The sequence below is a fragment of the Colossoma macropomum genome, unplaced genomic scaffold (genome assembly GCF_904425465.1).
Source record: "Colossoma macropomum unplaced genomic scaffold, Colossoma_macropomum, whole genome shotgun sequence".
In the NCBI taxonomy this organism is placed as follows: domain Eukaryota; kingdom Metazoa; phylum Chordata; class Actinopteri; order Characiformes; family Serrasalmidae; genus Colossoma; species Colossoma macropomum.
Genome location: NW_023494800.1, coordinates 17730022 through 17757213, shown reverse-complemented (window position 1 = coordinate 17757213; position 27192 = coordinate 17730022). Strand labels below are relative to the sequence as shown.

Here is a 27192-nt window from a genome sequence, read left to right as displayed (position 1 = left end):
GAGCAGACCCGTGATTTTGAGTAGTTTACGGTGAGGGCAGGCTAATGACAGTCCAAACGGTAGTGATTAAATTATAGCTGCATCAAGCAGTATCAAAGGCAACCGAAATTTAACGACGAAGCGAAGAGAGTGTGGAAGGAACATGTTCCTGTTTACCGATTCTCCAAACCACGGGTGGGCGCTTTACTCCAGCTGCGTGTTTCTTCTTCACTCTTCTCTGTTAACGTAGTCCTGCGTTACTGTCTGGTATTATGGCAGCGGCTAACTCTGTTCTTTCTTTGGCCTCTTTGTGCCTTTCGGTTTTATTGTCATGTATGTGTAACTTCTCTTTGGGATCAGAAATAAGTTTTGTCACTTGTGGTTCGGTCGTCAAGCTGCTTAACGTGAAGCACAACGTAAGACTACATTCTCACGATGTCCGGTATGGCTCCGGTGAGTAACGCTCAGCTCGGCTTTGGTCCCAAAGAGCTGGTCTGTCGAGTTTCTAGTTCAGTCCTGTCCGGATACGAACACTCAAAACTTTAACTCTGATTTGGAATCGGACTTGGAATCGGTGTCTTTCCTACTAGCTGAATACACAGATATCACTTGCTTTCTCCTGCACTGATAAAAAAGATGGTTCTTTACTGAAGAGAAATGGTTCTGAATAGCTAAACAGAACCAAAGTTTTATATAGAACCATTTCATGCTCAAATGGTTTTTCAGATTGCTGGATAATGTGTTGTAGAACTTTGTGTAGAATCTTTTTGAAAATGGTTCTGTATAGCACCAAAAAGCATTCTGCTATTGTTACGATGTAAAGCTTGTAAAAAAAGTAGAACCTTTGTGGTGTTTATGTAGAACCATTTTCGAAAAGGTTCTGTAAAGAGCCATATGCAACACAGTCTAAAGAATCATATTACCATGCAAAGAAGAATTTAAGCATGAAGTGGAAACCATTCCCTTTACTAAAGAACCCTTGAAGAACCATCCTTTTTAAGAGTGTAGACTTTAAGGGGCTCATACACTACATTATGATATTTGTGTGGTCTTTTATATCAAAAACATTCAACATTTCAACATTCAACATTTATGAAAAACCTCCTTCAACATTTATGTTTACCTGTCCATTTCCAGCCTTTAACAGGCTGTTTTTGTTACTGTTCCTTTATATGGGTCTATATATAAATATGAGGTCTGATTGGCTGCACAGTATTCAGTATACAGGCTGTGGCACTCTTTAAGACTTACACATAAGTAGGCATTTCTATCCTACTGTTGACTGAATAAGCAGATGTAAAAGTACAGGTTTTTGTGGCATCACAAAATGGCTTCAAAACGGGCGATTTCTGGAGCTTAGCTTTCATATATTGGCTAGAGTGTGTATGGTACATTTTGAAATAGTGTACATCAAACTTTGCTTTTTCTGTGTTATGGCCATTTAACTCTGTCTTGTCTTTGGCCATCCTGAGCAGCTGTTACTGTATGAATACAAACGTTTTTATATCTCAGGTAGTGGCCAGCAGTCAGTGACTGGAGTCACCACAGTAGAGGACAGCAACAGTTACTGGAGTGTCCGTGGCACCAGTGGAGCAACATGTCATCGAGGGACTCCTGTGAAATGTGGGCAAAACATAAGGCTCACGCATGTTAACACAGGCCGAAATCTGCACAGTCACTACTTTGCATCTCCACTGTCATCCAACCAGGTTTGCACGCATGCATCTGTTTTGGCCTACTTTCTTCAAACAGAACCAATGTCAATGATTCAGTTATGTGTGATATGTCGTCAAACATCTCTTTATCATTTAGGAGGTCAGTGCCTTTGGAGAGGATGGTGAGGGTGACCATCTTGATGAGTGGACTGTACTTTGCGGAGGCTCTTTATGGCAGCGTGAGGAGTCGGTGCGTTTCCGCCACACAGCCACAGAAGCTCTGCTCTCGGTAACAGGGCGAGCAGTACGGCAGGCCCATCCATGGCCAGAGAGAAGTACACGCCATGACCAGCTCCAGCCAACACAGTTACTGGAAAGCCATGGAGGGTATTTTTATGAAACCTAGTGAGACAGGACCCAGGGACTTCAGCAGCCCTCCACACACTGAGTTCTGAATGGTTTCTCTTCAGCAAGCCATTGCTCTGACAGCGCAGTCGTTAAAGTTGTATTTCCATTCTAAGGAGATTAGGAATTTTGATCTGTTACTGAATTTACATTCATAAGATTGTACCTCATACCGTTACACTTGAAATACGATGACTGCACTACAGTATGAAGAGAAGATGGATGCTCCTGACAATTTTTTTGTACCACAAAAGACTTTTTTTTTTTTCCCTCAATGGATTTGTACTTAAAGGGTCCATATCATGGAAAACCAAATTGCCCATCGTGTTTTTGAAATAAAGAAGTTTAAAGGAATATCTAAACATTGGTACATTTGAAAATTTTAACATTCACTGGCTAGTCTATATGGTCCATATCTGGAAGCTATGCTACAAAATATGAGGACCAGCTGATTTTTTTATATATATATCCACCTATTCAGCCTACAGATGTTTAGCCCCACCTATCCAGTTCATTAAAGTGAGTTAATTAAATCTTAGTGCTTTTGAATGAGGCACAATACAGGGGAGCCAATCAGAACAAAGATTTTTTGTTTTAAATCTTAAATCAGTCCTAAATGCACAGTAACAAAAATGGCCTAAGGGATAAAGGGGGGTTGATAATGGTCATGTAAAAATGAATTATAACCATTTTTTGTGCATAAAACTGAACAAATGTTATAAATGGACCTCAGGGAAAAAATAAAAAAGTAGGATATGGGCCCTTTAATTTTTCAAAAGCTTAGTAATTTGTAAATTACAGGTTATACAACAGCAGTAACTAGCATAGTAGGTAATACCTTAGAAAATTTTTTTAATTAAATATTTCTACAAAAGCACTGCCATCTCTTTGCTCTCCACATGTGAGGCAGTGTATCTTTTGCTGCCTGGAGTTTTGTTTATGAGCACTGCCTTCATTTACAACAGGAACACCAGAATGGCTGGGTTATATTAAACATGCAGTATTATTTGTATGATTGTGATACTACATAAACCTTCTTAGAATGTGGTGAGTGGGTTGCTGTAGTTGACAAAGCTGTCTGACATTTAAGGTGTTGATTACCGGATGAAAGCAGTGTCCATGTCCAGGTAATGTTATACCAGCTCACCCATCAGTATTCCAAACAGTCCTCCTCTATTTGACCATAATCCCTTTATTCTTTATACAGACCATACAAATAAATCAGTTATGCATCCAACAACAGAGGTGTTTGGTTCAATCTGCATGAACATAGATCTGCTGTCTTTCACTTCCCAAGTCTAGCCGAAAAACAAACATACAAAAACCTTTGAACTTTTTTCTTGTGCCTCTAAAGCTGTCTTTGTAATTCTGTCTAGGTGTCATTCTTTGAGATTAGTGGTACATAAAATTAAGTGAATGTATGCATGTATGTTTTTGTCACTAACTGATAGAACTTGAAAGCAATTCATAAAAAAATCATAAAAAAATGCCCATAAAGTAGGGTCTTTTCTGTCATAATTTATTTAATAATAAGATACAGATTATTCACATAGTAATACAGTGTTTGATGTTTAATTCTTTAGGCTGATCAAGGCAATGGGAAAGCAGCAGAACACTTATTTACAGATTTTCTGTGAAATGACTAATGGCTAATTCATTTGTAGAAACACATCTTACATTTCCAAAAATGCACCTCAAAGCCCAAAACACTGTAGACTATATGTTTTCAAAGTAATAGATTCCACTTTATAAACTCCCTTAGAAGACACTCAAAACCTTTTCAAATACAAACATGCAAATCAGTTAGTATATTGTTATGCAGTAACAGGTCATTTGGTTTTCGAAATGGACTCAAACATTAAACTCAATATAATGAATGTATTGAAGTCAGTATTGAATCAGAATCACTGAAAGTAGTGTTTAGCTGTGAATCACTGTAAAGCCTTGATCCACGTTCATTTAAAAACAAAAAGGAAAAGAAAGTCCCAGTCTTTCCTCACTGAGGGCCAGAATGCCTCCCCGCTGCCTGCGAATTTATACCCAAACCAGCAAAAGACTTCATGTGTTAAAGCTTAGAATTATGCCTTAGAATTACAGGCCTTCAACTTCAACCAGAATGCTGACTGTAACGAGTTTGATTGGGATTAGCACTGGTCCTATATGCTCATGAAAGTTTTTTCCTCATTGACAAGACATGCTGCTTACATGACCACTTAAGTGAGAAAAACTGTTTGTAATCACTATCAGATTATTACAGGAATTGCTCCATTATAAAGCAGTTTTGTATCACAGGCAGGGCTGTTTTCCTGCTGTAAGCAGTATAAACAATCGCTTAGGGCCCACAAACCACCAGGAGACTGAGATTATGTACTTTTTAACATACTCAATATCTTAATATTCAATGTCTGTAGCAAAAGCACAGTGAGTTCAGAGATTTTGCTATTTTTCTCCAACATGAATTATGCATATATTTGTTTCTTAAATAAAGAGAATATGATTGAAGTGGGTGGGCTGCCCCCAAGTGTTCTGAAACAACCCTGATCCCAGGCTATATCTCACAAATGATGTCATGAAGTATTTATTTTAATATGTCTATGCTGTATTTTTGCATGGTGGCATTATGACATGCTGTTTTAAAGAATATATTTTTAAATTAAAATAACGTTTGCATTAAGATAGACTGGAAATCTTACTGCAGAATATTAATTACATATATTTACATAAAATTTTTTATGTAACTGCTGGGAGGCAGGTGGCACATGGTGCTTAGAGGTGACTGAAAACTTTGCTGTGTAGCTATGTGGACTTCCAACTGAACTGATATATCACTAAGCAATGGACAGAGAATGACCCCTAGCATTCAGTCCTTCCTCACTAGAAATATTACCAATTCCCCTTCATGACATGAGTGCCCAATGGCACTGCAGGGTAACTAAAAATTGTGATAGGAATTACCAAGTCTTGAGGCACCGCATTTAACACTTTTACATTTCAAATGCAGAAGGATACATCTTGGTGTTGCAGTATTACTGCACTCTGCAGAATCAGGTGGACATAAATGCATTACAATGAAGCAATTAATTAACTGGCTTTTGAAAATGGTTTGCATGAAAAACAACAATGAAGACAAGTCCACAAGAGAAGCATGCATATAGCAGTTCCAGAAAAAAAAACACCACACAAGCTTAAAAGTAGACATAGATCTTATGTTTGCAGTTCTTTTTTCATTCTTTCTTAGTGTTGGGGCAGACGCGGCACCTTCCACCCTTTCTTTCCTCAGGTTAATGCTCACTTCATCAATTGCGGCCTTAATACTGTGAAAATGAACAGGAATGGAAAGGAAAATGTTAGTATTTATTGTGTTAGGACCTGATGAAAAATGTTGGAGAGGTGATAAGCAAATTAATTCTTAATTAAAGGCCACATTTTAAAGAGCTAACAACAGTCAAGAGATTGATCAGGGTTCATCTCTCCCTTGAACATAGAATTGTATGATCCTCACTTTCTTTTATATGTTATAAGTAAGAGACCACAGGACATTACCGTTCCACTGGAACCTTCTTCTCAAGTAGGTTTGCAAAGACATACAGATGTTGTAGTGCAGTTTGATACTGAAAAAAAAATCAACAAATAAAACAACTCTTTCCACAAATTACTGTAAAACAAGTATGTTGAGGAAATATACACCTATTACTATGAGTTAGAGATTCCCACCTTTGGATCATGCCAGTTAAAACCTTTCTTTTTGAAGTACTCAACAACCTCCTTATATGTCTCGCTGCTATGGGCAGAGCTTTTTCCTTTTAATACTTGTTGAGCTTGTTCAGGAGAATCTGTGCACTTTTCCACAATTTGGTGCACAGAGTCTCTGACTATTTCTCTCGCCTTAGGAAAAACATACAAAACACAAATGATTAGAGTGAAAAAACATTGGAGAACTGTAATCATGAGAGCCAAGCCATTAGTCAACAAAAATTAAGAAAAACACCTCTACATCGAGGTTAATTTCTGCTAGTTCCCCCATGGAATTCTAGTAGTATTTTAGTGCTAAGCTAACACCAATTTACATGAACATTTTTGGCAGTTCTAGATAGCAGATATTTGAAGCTTGTAAAAGGACATCACACATGTTTTATTTTAAACTTTTGACAGACATATCAACATACAGTCATATGCAAAGGTTTGGGCACCCCTGATCAAATTAAATGTTTTATTGATTTTCTGAGTGAAATACATAGACATCCTCTACAGAAGACACACTTCTGCACAACTGTAATGCACAATTGGCTGAATTTATAAAAAAACTATGGCCAGTGTAAAGGTTATGGCACATTTTATATTCTATTTCTAATTTGTTAGACAGCATAGAAATTGTGCACTAAAATTGCTGCGAATGCCGTATTTAAGTTGGCTCCCTGTAGAGGTTAACTTATTTGAATAAGTTAGAAAATAAAACGTAATTTGATCAGGGGTGTTCAGACTTTTGCCTACAGACTTAACCCTGAACTAAAAATTACAGACATGTATTTTTATTTCACAGAAATAGGCCCCTGAGGCCCCTACTGGTGAAAACATCACCCAAGTGTTTGAATCATGGCCAATGCCTTGTGCTGAGTTATTCTAACAGGTGTTCAGGTAATAAATATTTAATGATTTGTGGATTTATTCATTAAAACCTTGATACAGCTCAAGAAAACGATACCTGTATGAGTTCATCTAGTTCCTTCTCAAATCTTGCTTTATCCTCTGGGCTTTTTGCAGAAAGAATCTTTTTCTGTAAAATTGCCACAGGGACATCGTGGCTGGCAACACAGTCTCGGGGCTCCATAGCTGCTGGCTGAGGGAAATACCAAGTGTTTCAAATACGAATAGTTGATTTTCTTCTGTTATTTCATCCACAATCTTTTTGCAGAGATCAAGCTGTAATAAGGACTAAGGAGATACTACCACTTGAAAATTGAGTCTGTTCTTTTCTATCCATGATTATGCTCTTGGCCTTTTCTGTTTATGTACAACTGACTCAGGAAAATCTATTGAAAGCTATTTTTCAAACTGTGAACTGCTGACATGCATTCACCCACCAACTGGTTTATCAGGGCAGCCCTAAAGTATGTTTACTCTTGTGTCAATTATACCTTCAGGAATGTTTCCCAGTTTTTTTTTAAGGCAAACTTTAGGAGCATCAGGTGCTGCTTTTTAAATCTGTATCAAGCACCTCACATGTTCCCATATAGTGTGCAGGCTATATGATAGCTTGGCTGTGTTTGACTGAAAAGGGGTTTGAGTGTTCAGTTTAATGGAGGACTGGCTTATATGTGCTGAGACCCATGAGAAAGCCCTGTGTTTCGTGCTGCTGGGCCGTCGCGCTCTGATTCATCCGTGTTAAAGGTTGCTGAGTCTTATGGCAGCAGCTGTCACTGCACTGCCTCTTTGATTGCTCTACAACCAGACATGGTTCAATGCGCAGTCCAACACCCAGTGTTCTCACCTGGGTCATTACTTGTCTGGGAAAGCTGCAGGTATCACTGCTGATTCTTTTTTATCATGAGGGCAGCGTTTCAAACAAAATGACTGCAGAGCTAAGAAAGTGTGGAGGCTCTTATGAAAAAGAAATCAAGCAATTTCTGCACAGGGACAGATTACCAACTGAGCTTACTAGGTACGTACCTAGGAAGTCCAGCCACCAGAGGGCCTCAACCAGCACAGATTTACAGTAGTATGACCAGTAGCCTGGGCTAGATTTTTAAAAAGGCACATAATAATGAGCCCATAAGCCCTGCAGAGGTTCGTGTCCCAGGGGCCCATGACTCAGGATTCCTCTAAGAATCTTAGAGTAAATTAAGAAAGTTATTGTAGTTTACTACAACATAAATACTATATAACAAATATTATACTTTACTATCCAATACCAGCCCGAAAACAGCAGAAAATGCAAAGGGAAAAAATTAATTCGATCAACTCTTGTAACAAATCTAGCCTGAAACAGCACATTCACTTTGTGTTATGATGTATTTCTTCCTGAGGGGCAGTAGATTGTTTGAGAAGTCAGAGCATGATTTACTCAGACTATTGTTGAGCAATTAAAAACAGCTCATTTCAAAGCTAAGTAGCTTTGAAACTACTACATTATCGCTATCGGCCTATACTTACGGTTTCAATGTTGTTATTGTTGTGCTACTCTAATTACAATAAGACAGCACTGCAGGAATATTATTCAGTGAAAATATTACTTATTATTACAGAGGTATTATGCAAAACCATATCTTATAATTTCATATAGTATTATAGATCTTTTTTGTAAGGTAGCAGCCAAACAATACTGTCTATTTGGTGAGAACATAAGTAAGTTATTTGCTACAGAAGACTGTCCGTTAGTCAAACACCCCACACAGACGGATAAAGCCCACAGTCGCTTCCAAGCAGGAAGTACGCGTTTTCGAGAAGTAACAGTTAGGCTAGAAATTAGCACTGAGCATTATATTATATTACCTTATGCTCCAGTTCCCACAGGAATATCAAAATCCATGTGTACGTGTGTACCGCGTTTGTAAAGAGTACACTCATCGCGCGGAAAAAGGGGAGCAAGGCTGTTCTTCTGAAATCAGCTCTATTTAGCAGTAGCTAAACTCATCTGTCAGTGCAGGCGAACACGGCTAACACAGCTAGCTGTGACTGTCCGCATTTCCACACCGACTGTATCCTACCTCAGTGTGAGATCCCAGCGTTTTGTGTTCGCTTTGGATGTTCAGAGAGAAACTGCAAGTGCCTGAACTCTCTCGGCGCTAACACTTTCCACGGTGGGCGAGTTTTATCCTCAGAGGCGCTGTGTTTCTACCCACCCGTACTCCCGCTCCGCCCCCTGCGCCAGGATTGGCCAGTGCTTACAGATTACGAGCAGTTCGTTGTAAAGCCAAGGGACACTCCGCCCAAAATGAAAATTTTACTATTTCTACATCTGTTGTAAACATTTTTTTATACCCTTTTTTAGTTCTCACAATCAGAAATTATTTAATGCCAAAAACAGTATGAGGAAACCAGAAACAGAAAGAGAGAGAAAAACGGAGAAATATTAATAAACAGCACTCACAATCGTTTTAAAAAGAAGAAAAGTCACAGTAATTTTGATGTATGTTGTAAACACGCTTACTTGCATACAGCTGTGTCACAGTAGTCTATTGCGTGAGATTTTCTGATTTAAAGCCTCTTTCTGATGATGTATCCTGGGGGTGGGAGGAAGTTCTAAAAAACTACAAAATCGATTTTTGGGGTGGATTTTTTGGGGTGGGCTGTTTTGAAATGTCTTTTTCCCCCATTTTTTTCATTAGCTGATAAATGCAGAAGGAAGGCAGAATGAAAGTCTAATTGCAGCCATATAACTCTGGTAACTGTCTTCAAATCATCTTTATGATGGAGAGAATGGATTACTGTTATGACAGGAATGACTTGCCAGATAAAGGGGACAACAAGCTAAAGCTAAAGTTACCAGTTTAGCTTCTTTTCTCTGGCTGAAAGGGTAAACTTGTCTCTGGCATCCATTTTGAGCTGAATAGCGACCATCACTGTTGTCTTTTGTGCAAGAATCAACTCTTATTAAGAAACTCCAGGATCTGAAGTATAATGATCCACCCACCCCTATTAAACATCGTGTGCAAATTGAAAAGCATGCTAAATAAGACAAATATCAATCTGGTTAAACTGCTACTGTGTGTCCTCTGTTTGAGGAAGTCATATGTAAAAGTGAATTATATTGGGATTATACAATAAAATGGATCCTTCTAACAATTTCTGTAACTTTCTTCAACTTTAATGAATAGGAAACTTTAAATCTTTGCATGAACCAGAGTACTCTATACTGTGACTTATACAAGATATTTATTTTCACATTCATTTAATATACAAATAACAAGTTATTCATGTTTTCTTACATTTTTATTTCTTTATTTATTTCTATTCAAAAATGATATTGCTATAAGTTCACTGTCAATCCATACCCCGCATGCAAAGTATATACTGTTTTGCATATCCATGACCCTTCTTTCTACACTTCATAAAAATATGTACATAAAAACCTCAATAACTTCACTTGGCATGCTAAAGAGAGGATTCTGGATTGAGAGCAAATTAAAACTCTTTTGACTTTTTTCCAGATTAAGAAAATATCAAAGTAATATAAACCATAGGAATATCCTACACAAAATAGTAACAGCAGTAAAGAAAGATGTCCATGCAATCAAAAACTCATATAGTCAAATAAAGACATATTAAAGTTTACAATTTTTGTGACTGAAGATAGTGATAGAAAGATGTAGATGAGTGGAGTAATGTATAAACAGACTATTGCACATGGGGGTCTGGTGATTCTGTCCACTATTTAGCCTGCATGGCAATCAACAGGAAATTAAGACAGATAAAATGATTAAATTAATTAAACATTTCAAAAATTGCATATTTGTGGTCGTATGTTTTGCACTTCAATTAGTAGATTTAGGTAGATTAATAATTTATCAATAATCATTTTAAAACACACACGCACACACACGCACACACAAACACACTTTCAGTAGTTGTTGTTGAGTGTAGGGTCTGTTACTATTTAAAGGGGAATTCCACCAATGTTTTCAAAATCTCTGCATAATTCAGTCATTGAGACGTAGACAAAGTCATTCAGTGGTTTGATGTGAAATAGTTAAAAATTGAGAACCTTATTGACATTCTTTAAAGTGAAGATGACAGGAATCAGGGGTCAAGACGAATGTCTTGACATGGTTTCTATGACAAATGTAGCTATTTTATTTACAAATCTACCACTGAATCTATGTTAGTCTTCTGAGTTTTTGTGTGTAATGTTGATAAAGTTTTCTTTGGGGACTATTTTGCTTTAGAGTGCCCTACATATATCCCTGTGCCATGCATAGATCTTTAGAAATACATTTTAGGCCATTGTGTTATCTCAAAACCATTGTAAAACAATGCCTCAGGCATTAGGCAGTGTATTCATGTCTGTGAAGGAGCTTTTTTCAGACATCTAGTTCCTATCACTATAACTGTGAACAATCTACAGTGTATGTTTTTGTTCTAGAATGCCACATTTCACAAAAAACCCCACTCAGAATAACTTTGTTTACATCTTAATGGTTGAATTATGCGGAATATTTGAAATACCGGTGGAATTCCCCTTTATACAGTATCTATATTGCAGAAGAAGGAAGGCTCACTAGATGGAGCCACCGACCAGATTTTTAAACACCGATATGCAGATTTAACAGTGCATACAACTCTGCAAAGCACTTTAAAGTATACATAATCCAGCAAACATCTCAAATGACCAATTTCTCTATGTATTATTACATTTTCTTCAAAATATACAGACATGTCCTCTTTTTCTTTTTGTTTTTGCTAGATAAAGCTCTGAGAGATGACAGGTGGACATCGTGTAGTCAGCTCATAGCCTTGTTTTAAAAAATCCAACAAACTCAGTGCTTTACATATAAGTGTAGGAACAGTGTTTGGACATGCAGGGACAACATAGTCAGGTACACACCCTTTAGACAGTTCTCCTACATGGAGTTATATACATAAACATGCATGCAGTAGGCTACATGAGAAAACATGACTTAGTTACAGTATTACACAGAAACAGAGTGAACAGGCGAAGGGAACTCTGATGTAGGCTATAGACACATCTAAGTAGATATGAACTGTTGTATTTACATTACAGATTGGGGTTACATATAGTAACGTAAAATGAAAAGACGAAGTTAAAGGAAAACTCCAGCATTTTTCAAACTAATCTCTGTCTGCCGCATTTATAGCATATACTTTGGTTAACAGAAACCAATGAGCAGTTGCTGAATCACCTGCCCGTTGGCTTCTATGAACTGTCTTTTCTGTTCTTTTCTATTCTCCATCAAATTCCACGTCAATTAAACATATGCTACAGATGTGTCAGCATAGATTAGGCTGAAAAACACTGGGGTATTTCTTTAAGAGACAGACTGATTTATTTCAGGTGCACTAGAGCACTGAATGCTGCATTCGCTGAGCCTGAGAGTGAATTGAAGTGATAATCAAAAGTGGACCAAAAAGTCCAATAACTAATCATAGACACTTCTGCAGAAGTTAGTCACTGTACTGTTACTCAGACAATATTCTTAGACTTTGAGAAGACCTCAATACTCGTTTTTTAATCAGCAAAAATGATTACGCCAACCGCTTGTTTATCTGGCGTGTCCTTAAGTTGTTTCAAATGTGAAATTACTGAAATGAACCATTTTTGTGATAGGGGATGTGTTAGCATTTAATCTGTGTACATTCCAGTATAATACAATGTATCCTAGTGACATCATATCAATGTTACATATATATATATATATAGGTGTTATGATACACAGTTTTTTTGTATTCAGGGCTGTGAGACAATATGCGCTAAGAATTAAATACAATAAGATTTTATGTATATCAGACATACAGACGTAAACTGGAATGGTTTCCACTTTTCCATTAAAAAACACACCATGATATTTCTAAAGAGACAACCACAAAAGTAAGGAAAATAAAACCCATCTGTGCTGCATGCTAAACCATTTAAATTTATTTAAATTTACTTGTTTGTCTTAATTATGCACCAGGTGTTGTGGTCTTGTTTTTGGCAAAAAATGAAAGCAACATAAAAGCTGGCATTTCTTTTTTTCTTTGTTATACATTTTGATGGTGCAAAAACCAAAATGCATACCTTATCACAACAAATGTGTATCATTACACCCCTTTTAATATATATCTTTATATATCAACGCTGTCAGATCAAAATATCATATCTCCAAAAAAAACTTTACAGGACATTCTTGATATTTATAATTGACGTAAGTTAAAGTGACCATATTTTATTTTATTCTAAGTCATTTTCTCCATTTGTCCATTTGTCATGAAATTTGATACAATGTAAAGAGTAAGTATTTTCATATTAAACCAGTCTCAATGACTTTGCTTATATTTGTTTACACTTGATGTTATTAATTAAAATTAATAACATCAAAAATGGAGATCTCTCTTACTCTCTATCTCTCTCTCTTTAAATATATATATATATATATATATATATATATATATATATATATATATATACATAGAGAGATAGAGAGAGAGAGAGAGAGAGAGAGAGAGAGAGAGAGAGAGAGATTAATTGTTTACCACAGCATATTGGAGTGAAATTAAATAATGAACAGAAAGTGTTCATCAAAGTGTAGATTGTTAGCTTCAATTATAATCATCTTCATACACAACAATCTCCCCTCCCACCATCACTTTTTAGGGGCTCAAATGTAATTGGACAAACTAAATAACTGACCCAATAAATTGTCATTTTAATGGTTACGGATGGTTATTATTATTGGTTGCAAATCCTTTGCAGTCAATGACTGAAGTCTGGAACCCAAAGACGTCACCAGATGCCAGGTTTTTTCCCTGGTGGTCCTCTGACAGGCCTTTACTGCAGCAGTCATCAGTTCCTGCTGGTTCTTGGGTTGTTTTAAATTCAGGTTTGCCTTCAGTAAGTGAATTGCATGCTTGGTTGGATTAAGGTCATGTGATTGACTTGGCCATTTGACATAAGAATATTTAACTTCTTTGCCCTAAAATATCTTGGATTGCTTTGTCCATCTGCACTGTGAAGGCCTGTCCAATGAGTTTTGAAGCATTTGGCTAAATCTGAGCAGATAAATCTGAGCCCTATAGCCTTCAGAGTTCATCCTGCTGCTTTTGTCAGTAATCACATCATCAATAAGCAATTCAGCTATTTGGTACATTTTTAGAAAGGGACCCACTTTGACTGGCAGCCATACATGTCTACACCATAACACTACCTCCACCATGTTTGACAGATGAGATGGTACGCTTTGGATCATGAGCAGCACTTTGCTTCTCCATACTCTTCTCTCCCCATCACTGTGTTACAAGTTGATTGACTTTGTCTCATCTGTCCATAATATGTTGCTTCAGAACTGTACAGACTTTTTTAGATGGTTTTTTGTTTGCATTTTTCTTTACCAGTGAAAGAATTCTTGTGTCATCCACCACAGCTATCTCTCTGATGGATTTGTTTTGATTTACACCCTCAAATGGCTTGCTTCATTAGCAACCCTTTGGACTTCGCATTAAGAGGTAACCGCAACAGATTCCAAATGCAAATGCCACAATTAAAATCACTTTAAAACATTTTACCTGCTTACTTGTAAGTGAACAACACACCTGGCCATAGAACAGCTGAGCCAATTATCTAATTATTTTGAGCCCATAAAAGGTGAGGATATGTATGACTATGGTTCTAATTCCTACACTGTTTACCTGAGATCCCCAAATTAAAATTGCATGTCTGCACTTTGAGCTCATATTCATTATTTGGTGGTTATTTCAACTCTGATACGCTGCTGTGGACTGCTAAAATGAAAATAACTTTGTTGATGTCCAAATATGTAAGGACCTATAACTGTACATTCATAAAGCCTTCAAAAGCCAAACAAAATGCCCATTCATTATTTAGTGTGCTTTGATACAGGTTATGTGACCCCTCTCTTTACTCAACGCTAAGTTTATTCTCGCTTCTATTCAGTAAGGACAAATACACAAGCATGCGTGTGCGTGAACAGACAATGAATTTAATTCAATGAGAGATATTTGTGGGTATCCACTGCCAATCAGTCTCCTCCTCATTACTCGTAGCTCAGATGGTGTGGAGTCTGATATCATCCGGACAGATGTCTTTGCTTTCACAGCTTGTAGAGACAAATGTACACACAAATGCAGGTAAAGGGACCCTGGGTCTTATTGCATTAAAGGGACACCAGGGAAGAGCCCTTGTGTCTCTCTGATAGAGAGATAAAGGGAGGGTAAACACCTCTTAGTGTAGTTTCATTAAGTTGTCAGTGTGGGTCTTTTATTACATCCAAGTGGTGGCTCCAGTAGAGCTGAAAAAGTGGTACTTCATCCATACTTGAAACCTGGATGTAAGTCTTACGAGTTTTACCACACAGTTAAATCCAAAGACTTCTTCAAGCCTGATTACAAATGGGTGTCAGTGTATTTTTTTGCAGTTTGCCTTGTACGTGGCTAGATGTTGTTTGCCATATGAAGGTTAAATGGAGCTCAGGTAAGAGTACTCAGAGTTCACAGTGGGCGGGGCTACTCCATGCCATTACGCAACATCTGATTGGCCGCAATTAGCATGACGCTGATAATGAAGGCCATCGCAAAAGCGCAGATGAGGCTCTTGCGGACGCATGTCTGCCGATTCTTCTTTTTAGAATGCACTGATGGAGTCACATAGAAGAGAAGGAAAATATAAACAAACGTGAAGCTGCAAGCAGATATTGAAACAGACTTGAAAACAGAGAATTGGACATTGTGGAGGGAGCACACAGTATGCATAAGCATAAGCCGTCCAAACAGAGAGAGCGATCAGGCAGGGCCGTCTGTCGCTGTGCATAATGAGCCTTTGAATGTGCAGAACAATGATTTGGAGGACACAATACACATGGCTCCACTGTATGGTCTCAATGGACTCAATAAACATAGTTTGAATATAATAACCATTTTTCCTCTCATCCTCTCTTGTGGTCACATGAATACATTACTACAGCTGAGTTAACAACATGTAGTGAAATTCTCAGCCCATTTCCACCCATGCATTTTCACTGTTTAATTGCAAACTAATGCAAATTCAGACTTAATGATGGGAGACTGGTCTGACTATAGACCATATTCAACATAAAATCACTGTTGTAACAAAACCTCATTTCTATAAAAAGTGCCAATTTGTTACATTTCATGTAATAATTTGCATTCTTTGTGCATTTTATTTTAAAGCCATTGCCAAGAGTTGAACCACAATCAGTCAGTAAAGCAGTAATAGCTGATCTTCTGCCAGGCTTTACCGCTTACCTCCCTCAAATTCAGTCTGGCAGTTTCCTGAGTTCTCCTTTAGGCTCTCCTCTTCATTCACAATGATGTTTTCAATGTCCTTCATGGTCAGGTGGTCCCGAAAAGCATGGAAGAGGACTTGTTTCAGCTCCTCCAGAGACATCTGCTGCATGTCAAACTGTAGGGAGCAAACACAAGTGTGGAATATTACAACACTTTATAGCCAGGTGCTCTTTTTTCTGTGAAGAGGGGAACCAGTTCTGAGAATGGAGAACAATATGCTGTTATAAACCAACTGACACATAGCCTTGCTGCTTTACAGCACTGTGACTCACTTACACAACTCAACTAAATCTAGTCAAATCAGAATTTATTATGGGATATGACAGTCAAATTAAAATAGCTGAACTTTCTACAAGAGAATGTGGGTACATTTTCTTGTTACTGGAGATGGCACCATCTGGTACTTGTATTAGTTCAGTATCAACAGAATCTAGTGTAATGGAAATCAGACAAATAATTACAGATTCTGTAACAAATCCAGCCTAAAGTATCACAGAATTACTTGTTGCACAACATAAAGCACATGTAGCCTTACATTAATGAGTTTAACTGAATAAAAAAAGCTATAGCTGTGTTTAACCCTTTAACAAGCCAAAGTTTTATTACACACTTCTATAACCTAAGAATAGCTCCATTAGTTTGTATTGAAGTCCCTGTAGTTACCAAATAATAAGACTTTGTATGTAATAAACCTGGAATGTTAAGAGGTCAACACATTTTGTTGTCTATGTATTTCATGCTGTAGGCTAGTAGTGTCTGAGCAGCTGGAGCATAGAACTTTAAGATAGCCATCTTAAGTGAAATGCTTCAACTAAAGTGACACATTTTTAAGTAGGATTTCGAGGCAGGCAGATATCATTACATTTTGATGGTCACAGATTTCCTGTCCTGGCTCTGCTTTTTCCAATCTCCTCCTATGTCTTCTCTTCCCTTCTCAATGTTTGTCACCCCTCTGCCCTTTCCAGTCTCCTCCCATGTATTCTCTTCCCTTCCCATTGTTTGGCACCCCTCCTTTTCTGGTTTTTAGAGTCTTGTTTTTGGTCCTTGGTATATGTTAGCCCTCCTTGACTCTTTGTACTTCACTCCTTAAGATGGTTTTTGATTGTGTACAAAATGAAAAATCTTAACTATTGTAAACCATTTTCTGACAACAGGTTCTTTTCCAGATGCTTGTAAAACTGCCCTGGTGAAGCCTCTACTAAAAAAAAGTAGCATGAATACTTGCATGCTAAATCATTTTAGCCCAATTTCTAACCTTTCTATTTTAAGTAATGTGTTTAGAAAAGTTGTTTTCCAAAATCAATGTGTATCTAAGATCAAATCTGTTATTTGAGAAGTTTCAGTCAGGTTTTCATTCTAATTATAGTACTGAGACAGCATGGGTATGTGTTGTCAATGACCTCAGGCTTCCTTCTGTTTTGGTCTTATTGGATCTTTGTACAGCTTTTGATATCATTGACCACAAGACTATAATCCACTGTCTTGAGTACTGGCTAGGCCTCTCAGGCACAGTTTTAGAATGGTTTAAATCATATTTAATGAATCGACAGTTCTTGCTTTCACTGCAAAATCATTCTTAAAAAAAATGTAACATTTCTTGTAGAGTCCCACAAGGTTCACTTTTAGGGCCTTTCCATTCCTTCTGATAATCAAGTTGACAGATTTACCAGCTATGTCAGATATTTGTCAGATAAATCAAGAAAAAAAACTGAAATACTGATCCTGCAACTTAAATTTAGCTACTAGTTTTTAAGGCTCAAAATGACCTTAACACAACCACTCACAGCATAGAATGTCTGTCTGTGTATGTTCCGACATGTGATCTGTAGATACTGGCCTTCTGCAATTACCTTCCGTAACATACAGAAAACATGGAGAGTCATTTTCCTCTTTCAGTTATTATGCTTCTAAACTGTGGAACTCAATTCCACCTTTTATTAGACAGTCAATCTCAGTGTACACTTATAAGAAACATTTGAAAATGTATCTCTTTAACTTAGCACTTAATTAAAATTCTACGTCTCTTGGTATTTATCTCTTAATTTGATCTGTGTCATTGCCTTATATAAAATTTAAATTAAAACTCATACTTTCTTCTATTACTCCTAAGCTTTATTATCTGTCTGTAAAGCACTTTGAGCTGCTACTGTATAAAAAGTGCTCTACAAATAAAGACTATTATTATTATTATTATTGTTATTATTGTTATTATTATTATTATTATTATTATTATTATTATTATCATCATCATCATCATCAAATCATTACTTATTACTTATATTATTTACAACAAGCCTTTCCTTTTTGATTTTCTTAGAATGGTGCAGGAAACTAAACAGAAATGGCTGCCAACAGAGAGAATCCCTACTTTTCTCTTCACGTCTGCTTAGCTGATTTATGAGATCAGTCTAATTGGCATCAAGAAAAGGACACTCTACAGTCAGCCGTTTTATCACATTATACATTTGGGAACATATTCTCCAGTACAACTGTCCTTTGCTCAACTGCTGAGCTGTCCTCTTACATTCTCTCCTGTCACAGAGCAGCTGCCCCAGAAGAATAAAGTATTTATATATTTATACAGTATATATGGAGATATACTGTCCTGCAGCTGCAGATGGAGAGACTCATATATGTAACATTTAGCTTGGAAAAAAAAATCCATTTCTGTTTGAAAAAAAGAGAAGGAGAGAAGAAGGAAGAGAAACAATAGAGGAACAAATTAAAGAGGATCTTACAATGATTTAATAATGTATTACCGCAGAGAAACAGAGCCAAACTCTATCTGTTCAGCAATGTTGTTATCTAGGGATCTCACAAAATCCTTGAGCCAGCTTTGCAGCGATTGCAGGATGGCGTTAGTCCCTGCCCAGTCAATGAATTATTGAATTGCAAGAGACATTGCCTTCATCATCCACTAGTCTTTGCTTCAAATAAAGGATACAAGAAACAGCTGCCAACTATACTGCGCTGAAGCACATAAGATATGCAAGAGACCGATAGACTTTAATCCATTAAGCACAACTCACTTTGAGTTTGCAGAGATGCCAAAATGTTCCCAGAGCAGCTATTTGAATTTGTGTGGTAATTACGAGATATTACATGGTGGAAGTAATAGCGTAATAACCAGTAAAATATATTCTTCCTGGGAAATCTAAGCTTGTTATAACTATAACTGTTTTTATTAATCTCCACACATTTCATTTACATCTGCAGCAAACTGCTGTTAAATACAGCCAGCAAATTAGCTCTGAGTGAACACACACACTTGTCCAAACACATTATAGATAGTGTCTAGTTAATATAACAGCAAAAGTTGATGATCCATGTGTCTCACTCCTATATCGAACCCTAACCCATTCATATCCTGCAAAGTACTTACATCAAAGAGGAAGGAAGCAGTGACTTACAAACAAGTGTAATATATGTTGTACAGTTAAGAAAATTTGCCAAAAATGAAAAAAAAGATGCATGTCTATGCATCATTATTCTGTCCAAATATGGTTCAGCTCTACAGTAAATGGACCTTGTTCTTAAGGGGGGGCTTCTTCCTCCATCTTCCCATACATCAGGCATTGCACTACTTTTAAACTGCAATATACGCTACCTCATGCAGACTCCCTTTTGTGTAAACTATCATTCTATGTGATTTAGCCCCAAGGCTATCACTCTGGTAGTGGGAGGTATTCAGGTTTTGTCTCTCGCCTCTGCCCCCTAGAGTCCAGCTGCAGAAGCAGTGCCAGTCTCTTATCAGCGTGGGCTGACAGCGGCTGTCAGAAAGCAGGGCTATACGTCTCTGTGGAATAGTATCAGTGAGGCGGGCTCTCCTGGACTAGGAGAACAGGGTTGGAAGTGTCTGCTTCTTTGTTCAGACAGAAATCAGACATCTGCCCCCCTCTTACTCTCACCCTGGGGATACTGTTCCACCCCAGTCAGCTCTATTTGTTATGAATGCAGTGAAATATAGGAAAGCCAGACATATTTATGCGTCTTTTGTGAGGGGATCAATTACATTAGATGTGTTCTGTTCCCTTCATTGGCCTGTCTTCTCTCTGTCTTCCCTCCAAGTTTGTCCTAGTTTGCCTTTTGTTTCATCTACTCCAGTGACCTTCAGAGGGAAAGCAAAGGCACAGGAGATAAAATCAGCAGATCTGAACAGCGGACTAACAGGGCAGTGAATAGGAGAGTACATCAAAGAAAGTGATGCATTTAATCTACTTGGTTCTAATGTGCACATCATTATCACACGAAAAATGTTATTACATCAGCACAATTTTATCTTTCAGTTTACATATTTTTAGTGCATATTTTTGCAATAACTATTTTAATATGATATACAATAATGTGCAAAAGTCTTAGGCAGTCATGAAAATTGTAAAAGTATTTAGTTTGTCAGTATTTGTGTTTTTGTAATAACACTGTATACTATTAGAATACATTAGAATCAGCTCAAATAAACATAAATGCAGTAAAACGAAATCGTTAATAAATCTTGGTTAGAAAAATGCAGATAGAAGAACAAATGTTTGGTTTCTGACTTTTAAGTACGCTCCAGCCATTGCATGGATTTGTTAAAGTACAATAACAGCAGACCAGATTTAAGCCTATTTCACAGTAGCCATACAATGCAATTTGCTCTTTTTTACACTTTGCGTTTTTTTTTCTTGGAGCAAACTGGATTTTCATCTTTGTAGGCGAGCAAATATTTGAAAAGTCAACATTCATGAAATTGTTTTTATTGTGTTTAATTGTTATTTTTGTGGTAGTTGATTAAGATCATATCAACAAAGCTATAGTTTTGCTGTCTGTTTTATCTCAGCACAGCCATCTTTGTGGAGAGGTGTGAATGGTTTTCACAGCAGGGGGTTCTCACCCCTCCCATTTCATCCCCCATTGCTCACTAGCAGCTCAACACAGAGTCACAACATTTCACACAACATTGTGAAAATTGAGCCAACAGTACCCTACATACTTAAAAATGATGGTTCTTCAGGGGTTCTTTAGTAAAAAAAATGGTTCTATATAGAATCATGAACACTCAAAGAACCCTTTGCAGGATTAAAGCGTTCTTTGCATCATGAAAGGGTTCCTCAGATTGATGGAGAATGTGCTGAATATTGTTTTAAATAAAACATTTTGAAAAGGGGCTCTTTTATTGTTACAGTGTCAAGCTTTTAATAATAGAACAACCCTTTTTGCTGCTATATAGAACTCTTTTTAAAAAGGTTCTATATGGAACCATATTTAACATGTTCTTCATCAATCTGAAGCACCAGCTCACCATGCAAAGAACCTTTTAATCATGCAAAGGGTTTTTTGAGTGTTCATGTTTCTATTTAGAACCATTTTCTTTACTAAAGAACCATTGAAGAACCATAATTTTTAAGTGTGTAATTAACTTGATGACAGTTATAACAGAGAAAAATAATCTATGTGATTACATTACTGAACATATCAGAGCTGATTTCACTAGGGAGTCTGCAGAAAGAAGCTATTTAAATGAAGAACTGATCAACTAAACTAGGTACTGGATAGTATTCATGTGAATAATATGCATACATTTGAATCAAGCCATATGGGGGTGTGGGATTAGTCTGGTAGTACCTTCAGGTTGAATTTGACTGACAGATTCAAGGCCCTAATGCTGGTCTGATCTTACGGGATTCAGATGGTTCAGGCAGGACTTCATTATGATGTAGATATACAGGAAACCCAAAGCATAATATTGTGGGTTTTTTCATTTACTGGGATGCTCCTGTGAAATTCTTTGAACTGTGGAAGGTTAGGTAGTGTAGATTAGTTTAAAGCAAATTACTGGGTTTTGGGAGAGCCAGTCAGCAACAAAATGACAAACGAGATGTCAGATGGGAGAAAATGAGAAAAAAGAAAACACTCTGCAGTGAATTACAGTAACAACAGTGTCTGATCTGCACTATTCATGAAATGTAACCTTTATTTTCCAAGTACCCTTTTGTACAAATAGCACTAGTCTTGGCATAGAAGTGATTTTATCTCAGAGGTAAGATGCACTTCTGCATTCCTTATAGCATGCCTAACAAATTGTTCCTGGGAGAACACTCTCCTTAAGTGGTCTTAAGGAAAAAAAAACTCTAATAGGGAAATGACCTACCTTACAGTTTAAAAGTTTTCAATTAAATGTTTCCAAGCCTATTCCAAGCCAATTGGCCCATGCACAAAAGTGATTAAGATGGCAAGTAATTCCACCTTTTGTATGCTAGTGTATATTTTACCACTGTAATCAAGGTGTATTTCAGACATCAATACCAGGTCAGTGGAGCAGATTGCTTAAGGCTCCAATCAAAGCAGCATATGACATGGAGGGATCAGAAACATAATCCTTTGGCTGATATCCAGGTTGTCTGACCTCTGTGTGGGACTATTTAGTAAGTAAGTGAAGAGCTAAACGTAGGAATAGGCTTGACTCTTCTGTACCAAAGTAACAGTGAAATATGCATGGATTACCAATTCTGATGCATCAGGCAAGGCACTTCAGTCCCCATCTGCTTCAGTGCTGCTGCTGGAGGAAGGCTAACATTAGCTAATGTGTGCTTGATGGAGTACATAAAATCTGCTGGACCCCAGAGAAGAGTAGAAGCAGCAAACAAAGTACTCCCATTAAAGGAATAACTCAGTGAACATGTTTATATGGTTTATGACAAATGGAAGCTGATAGCATCAACAACTAGCATGGTGTCATTGGTGTAATGCTATTTATCTGTATCTGTGCAGATTCACTCACTATTACTTTCACTAATCCTTTACAGACTGAAATAAGTAGTTTGTTATTGTTATTGTTATTGTTTATTATTATTGTTACGGTTATGTTTATGATATAAATGTACACAAATGTTTGGCTACCCCTGGTCAAATTACCCCAGACAGCAAGCATATATCATTCTGCTGACTTGATAAGGTCGGCACCCAGCTGACTGTATGCCACTGCTGGTACACCCTCAGATCACCCAAATTAGTGTCCTGCAAACAAGGTCTAACTAGTCTCCTCAAAAAAATGTTAATTGCACAAAGCCTTTTATTTTGGAAAATAAACTAAGACAGACATGACAAACAACTGAGAGAAAAAAGATAATCACTACACCTAGTTTAAAATGATTTTGTTGAAAATGTAATTTTGTCTAATACTCTGCTTAACTACCAGTGTGCTGCAACAATATACATTGTTTAGTTAACTTGACTTTAGTCTGAATAGGTAGAGAAGAAGGGACAGACAATGCCCTCACTATCATTTACTTCCAAAAGTTACAATGCAAAGTTACATTCTGAAAAAATTAACCTGGTCTCAGTTTTCTTTTGGTCTTGCCACTCCAGGTCTCGGTCTTGGCCTTGACTTGGACTAGACTGCAACAAAGTCATGGTCTTAACTCAACCTCAGAGTGTCCAGGTCTTGGTCTTGACTCTGACTCGCCTCTAGTGGTCTTGACCACAACACTACAAAACATTGTCTACATGAAAGGGTCATCAGAAGGTACCTCAACTGTGATCTCAAAAGTCTACCTCTGAAGTGTGCAACACAACACTTCGATAAACCAGAGGCATTTTGGAAACAAGTGCTGTGAACTGGTGAAACAAAAAAGCAACTCTTTGGCTACAATGAAACATCTTGCCAGGTGTTGAGCAGGGGGATAGGCTTGACCCTTCTGTGCCAAAGTAACTGTGAAATATGCACGGATTACCAATTCTGATACATCAGGCAAGGCATTTCACTCCTCATCTGTTATGCTCTGTAGTTGTGTAGCAGCCAGTGGCACAGGAAATGTATCAACATATCCTGGAAGTTCATATCCCACAGTCAGTGAAGAAAGAAAAGAGGTTGGATATTACAACAAGACGATGATCCAAAACATACATCAGAATCATCCTTGACCTACTATGAGAAACAAAAGATTAAGGTTTTGAAATGACCTTCACCACCCCTAGACCTGAATATTATTGAAAATCTGTGGTTAGGTCTCAAACATACTGTTTATGCAAGAGGACCTATGAATATTTCTGAACTAGAAGCATTCTGTGAGGAAAACTGAAAAAAAAACAAAAAATCAAGAATAGTAAGACTGTTAGCTGGGTACAAGAAATATTAAAAGGTTATGGAGGTCTCATTAAGTTAACTGAAAGGGTGCCCAAACTCATGCACATAATATATTTTTCCTAATATGTTAAATTCAGCAAATACATTAAAATTATGCATTAAAGTTTGCAGAAATGTGTCATATTTAAATTTCTTCCATGCTGAGGTGATGTGAACTTTTCATTTAGAAAATTAACAAATTATGTAATTTGACAAGGGGTGCCCAAACTTTCACATACAACTGTAAGTCTTAATATCTGATATAATCTCTCTTGCTATGAAAGCTAATAAGCTGTCACAAATGTAGACTTTTTCTCAGACCCTGAGCTAAAAGACTCAATGATAAAACAAATTACCAAAACAAAATCCCATCCTCAAATCAATAATACTTTAACACACTGACACACTTTTTCCAGTAGGCTACCTCTCTTGTCCAATTTAATGACAGCTGGTGTGATAAATAGGGTCCAGCCTGAAGTATATGATCAGTAAATTACACTGCAATCAAGGCTGTGCTCTGCACATTTAACCTGATAGACATATGAGAGCCTCTTATTAAATAAAAATGTATAATTATTACATATTGCATGTTGTGCCTGAAAGGCTGTATTGATTCCAGTCCTGCTGCACACCATCAATCCCGCAGAACTACTCAGCAGCCCAGCTGATTTACGCTTCAATTACTTGCGTGCCTGCATGCATGTTATCGGTAGGTGGGAGATTAATGTGAGAATGGAAACACCTCAGCAAATTGATTTGAGAGCCCACAGAGAGCGGACAAGATAAAAGAAAATACAAAGCCATGACATAGAAATATGAGGAGCACATGTTCAAAAAACACCACAATAACCAGTACACAAACTGGCCAGTTTTGTGTTGGTCATAGAGCAGGATGACACATTCAAATGATTTGTTATAATTCTTTATTTGATATGTTTACAAATAATGTGTTCCTTTGTAGCATTAAGCTTATATTTTGTTATATAATGATCTGTGTTCGTTAAAGAAATACTCCAGTGTTTTTCAGCCTAATCCTCTTCTGCTGCATCTGCAATGCACCATGGACAATCATTTCGACATTTCCCTGTACTTAGCAAGGAACAGAAAATCCATTGATGGGAAACTCACTTATAACTGAAGCCCTTGGGCAGTTGCTGAATTCTGTCAGTAAACATTTACGCAAAACACTTTCATTAATTCTTCAGCCAAAGGTACACATAAACTAAGCTTTTAATCTGTACTTTATTCTTTCAGAGATGAAGGAAGAATTTGTGATAATACTTTAGCATTGGGGAACACTATGTACTTATAAGCCCTTATTAAGCCTTATCAAGGCAGTAGTTGGTAATTAACTGGATTCTAATTACTACATTATTAGGCAGCAACTAGGGTGAATTAAACATTTTCCAAAGCACTTTTGTTTGTATATTGTACATAACAGTCTTTGGCACAACATCTTAGGTGTTCATTATTATGCTGTTATTAAGCCTTATCAAGCCAATAACTGATAATGAATTAACTATTTTGTTAAGCAGTAACTAGGGTGAATTAACATTTTCCAAAACACTTGTAATGCTCTTACTAAGACTAAACGAACCAGTGGCAGCTAATTAACTGGCTGCCCATCATTATGATGTTGAATACTTAAATACATACATATAAGTGCTATGGAAAATGCCTTGATACTCCCAGGTTATTGCTTAATAGAGTATTATTTTCACAGCCAGTTAATTACCAACTACTGGCCGCATAAGGTTCAATAAGGATTTTACAAGGGCATTATTATGTGTCACCCAATATGGAAGTGACATTTATGGAGTTTTCAAAAGCCCCCGTCTGATCACACACAGATATCCGAAAGTGAATATAACTGAGTTTTTACCATGTTGCAACAATTTTCAAAAGTTGGATAAAACTTTGGAACAGCTTTGGTAAGATTATTTACTCATGTCTATCTTATCATCTGTACTGCTTCCAATTTTCATTATATAGTTTAATGTTTATATATAGTATAATGTTTATTCATCAAATTCAGCTACTGCCCAACGCTACCTTTTTTTCTAACTTTGAGAAAATGTGTCTATAGGAACTGATGGTATGACACAGATGTGGCAGATTGTGACTGAGTTGAAAAATGCTGGAATATTCTTTCAGATGTACTGACATCAGCATATACGGCATGTTTGTGATCCTGTAAACCTGCTTGTAATCCTAAATATCAGCACACAATGAGACAGGCTTCTCCGCATGTAACAAGTCAGGGCAGATCTGACTGGAAAGAGAGATGGAGCGTGAAGAGAAGTGTCAAAGGCTGATGTCTTTGGCTGACCTGCAGAGCAAGGGATGAGTGCGAGAAGTGTCATGTTGAAGGTGTCCAGACACATTTATCAGCATGAGATAGGGCCTCATGGTCCCTCCCATTCAGCCCTGCCTGTCCCGCTCATAACTCACAGCCACACTCAAGCGTGGCCATGGGCAGATACATAAAAACAAATTGGGAGATGTAGAAAAAGCATTAAAGGAATACTCCTGCATTTTTCAAACTGATCTCCATCTGCCGCATCTGTATGATGCTATCAGTTACCACAGACAAGTGTTTTGATACATTTCTCTTTACTTGAATTCTCTACTGTGCAAAAGTCAGAGACCACATTTTAAGTAATTTCCAGTCAAAATGGCCATTTTGTATGTCGTTTATTCAGGAGATACTTCTGAAGAGATTAGAGATGGTGAAAGTCAAAGTATAAATAATATACTTTAAAAGTATTAAAATTTTTTTTTTGAGTTTTCAAAACTGGAGTTCAATAATTCTTAAAGGATACTGAAAAAGTGGGACTCCTAACAAACCTGTAACAACCTGCTAGATCATCGTCAGATAAACAGTGCTTAAATCTTTCATCTTAGACAGGACCAAATTAAGCTCCACTCTTGCTTCAGATCTGAAAAAATACACATGTGATTCTGTCCATCCTTCCACTGTGAGAAGACAAAAAACAATGCAAAAGAAAATGCAACCAACTTCTAAGACTAAACTGTGGAGGTGTGGAAAAATATCCCTGCAGATTTCTTTGAAAA

The 27192-nt window shown here is 37.1% G+C and overlaps 3 protein-coding genes across 4 annotated transcripts in view; 1 reads left to right on the top strand and 2 right to left on the bottom strand.

Annotated features, from left to right (window-relative positions):
* Positions 1-17: 17 nt before the first annotated feature.
* sdf2 (stromal cell-derived factor 2) lies at positions 18-3276 on the top strand. The gene is given in 4 exon segments (XM_036588990.1): positions 18-432; positions 1492-1688; positions 1792-1929; positions 1931-3276. Coding segments are annotated over 4 exon segments (675 nt in total). The 5' UTR covers positions 18-251; the 3' UTR covers positions 2090-3276.
* Positions 3277-3542: 266 nt separating this feature from the next.
* Positions 3543-8893, bottom strand: LOC118820610 (legumain-like). 2 transcript variants are annotated; one of them, XR_005008262.1, is made up of 5 exons: positions 8744-8893; positions 6742-6876; positions 5754-5924; positions 5583-5650; positions 3543-5353 (listed from the first exon to the last, which is right to left on the bottom strand). XR_005008262.1 is itself a non-coding variant. In XM_036588988.1 (5 exons), exons 1-5 carry the CDS (start codon positions 8601-8603, stop codon positions 4972-4974), a joined length of 831 nt encoding a protein of 276 aa, XP_036444881.1. In that variant the 5' UTR covers positions 8604-8737; the 3' UTR covers positions 3543-4971. The 2 variants fall into 2 exon arrangements, 1 of the variants encoding a protein (XP_036444881.1); XM_036588988.1 differs by lacking the exon at positions 8744-8893 and adding an exon at positions 8529-8737.
* Positions 8894-13225: 4332 nt separating this feature from the next.
* The window catches only part of caln2 (calneuron 2), a 46580-nt gene continuing 32613 nt past the window's right edge, over positions 13226-27192 (bottom strand). The window contains exons 5-6 of the mRNA XM_036589102.1: positions 15972-16128; positions 13226-15340 (exon numbers count right to left, since the gene is read on the bottom strand). Of these exons, the coding sequence (XP_036444995.1) occupies positions 15213-15340; positions 15972-16128 (285 nt within the window). The 3' untranslated portion in view covers positions 13226-15212. The remainder of the gene's footprint in view (positions 15341-15971; positions 16129-27192) is intronic.

Bases quoted from the DNA above. Each gene is read 5' to 3' on its own strand.
- LOC118820610 (XM_036588988.1), bottom strand. From the start codon at position 8,603: ATGAGTGTACTCTTTACAAACGCGGTACACACGTACACATGGATTTTG. The intron at 6,877-8,528 runs GTAATATAATAT...TATTTCCCTCAG, and splicing joins TGTGGGAACTGGAGCATAAG to CCAGCAGCTATGGAGCCCCG. The intron at 5,354-5,582 runs GTAATGTCCTGT...TCATTTTCACAG, and splicing joins AAGAAGGTTCCAGTGGAACG to TATTAAGGCCGCAATTGATG.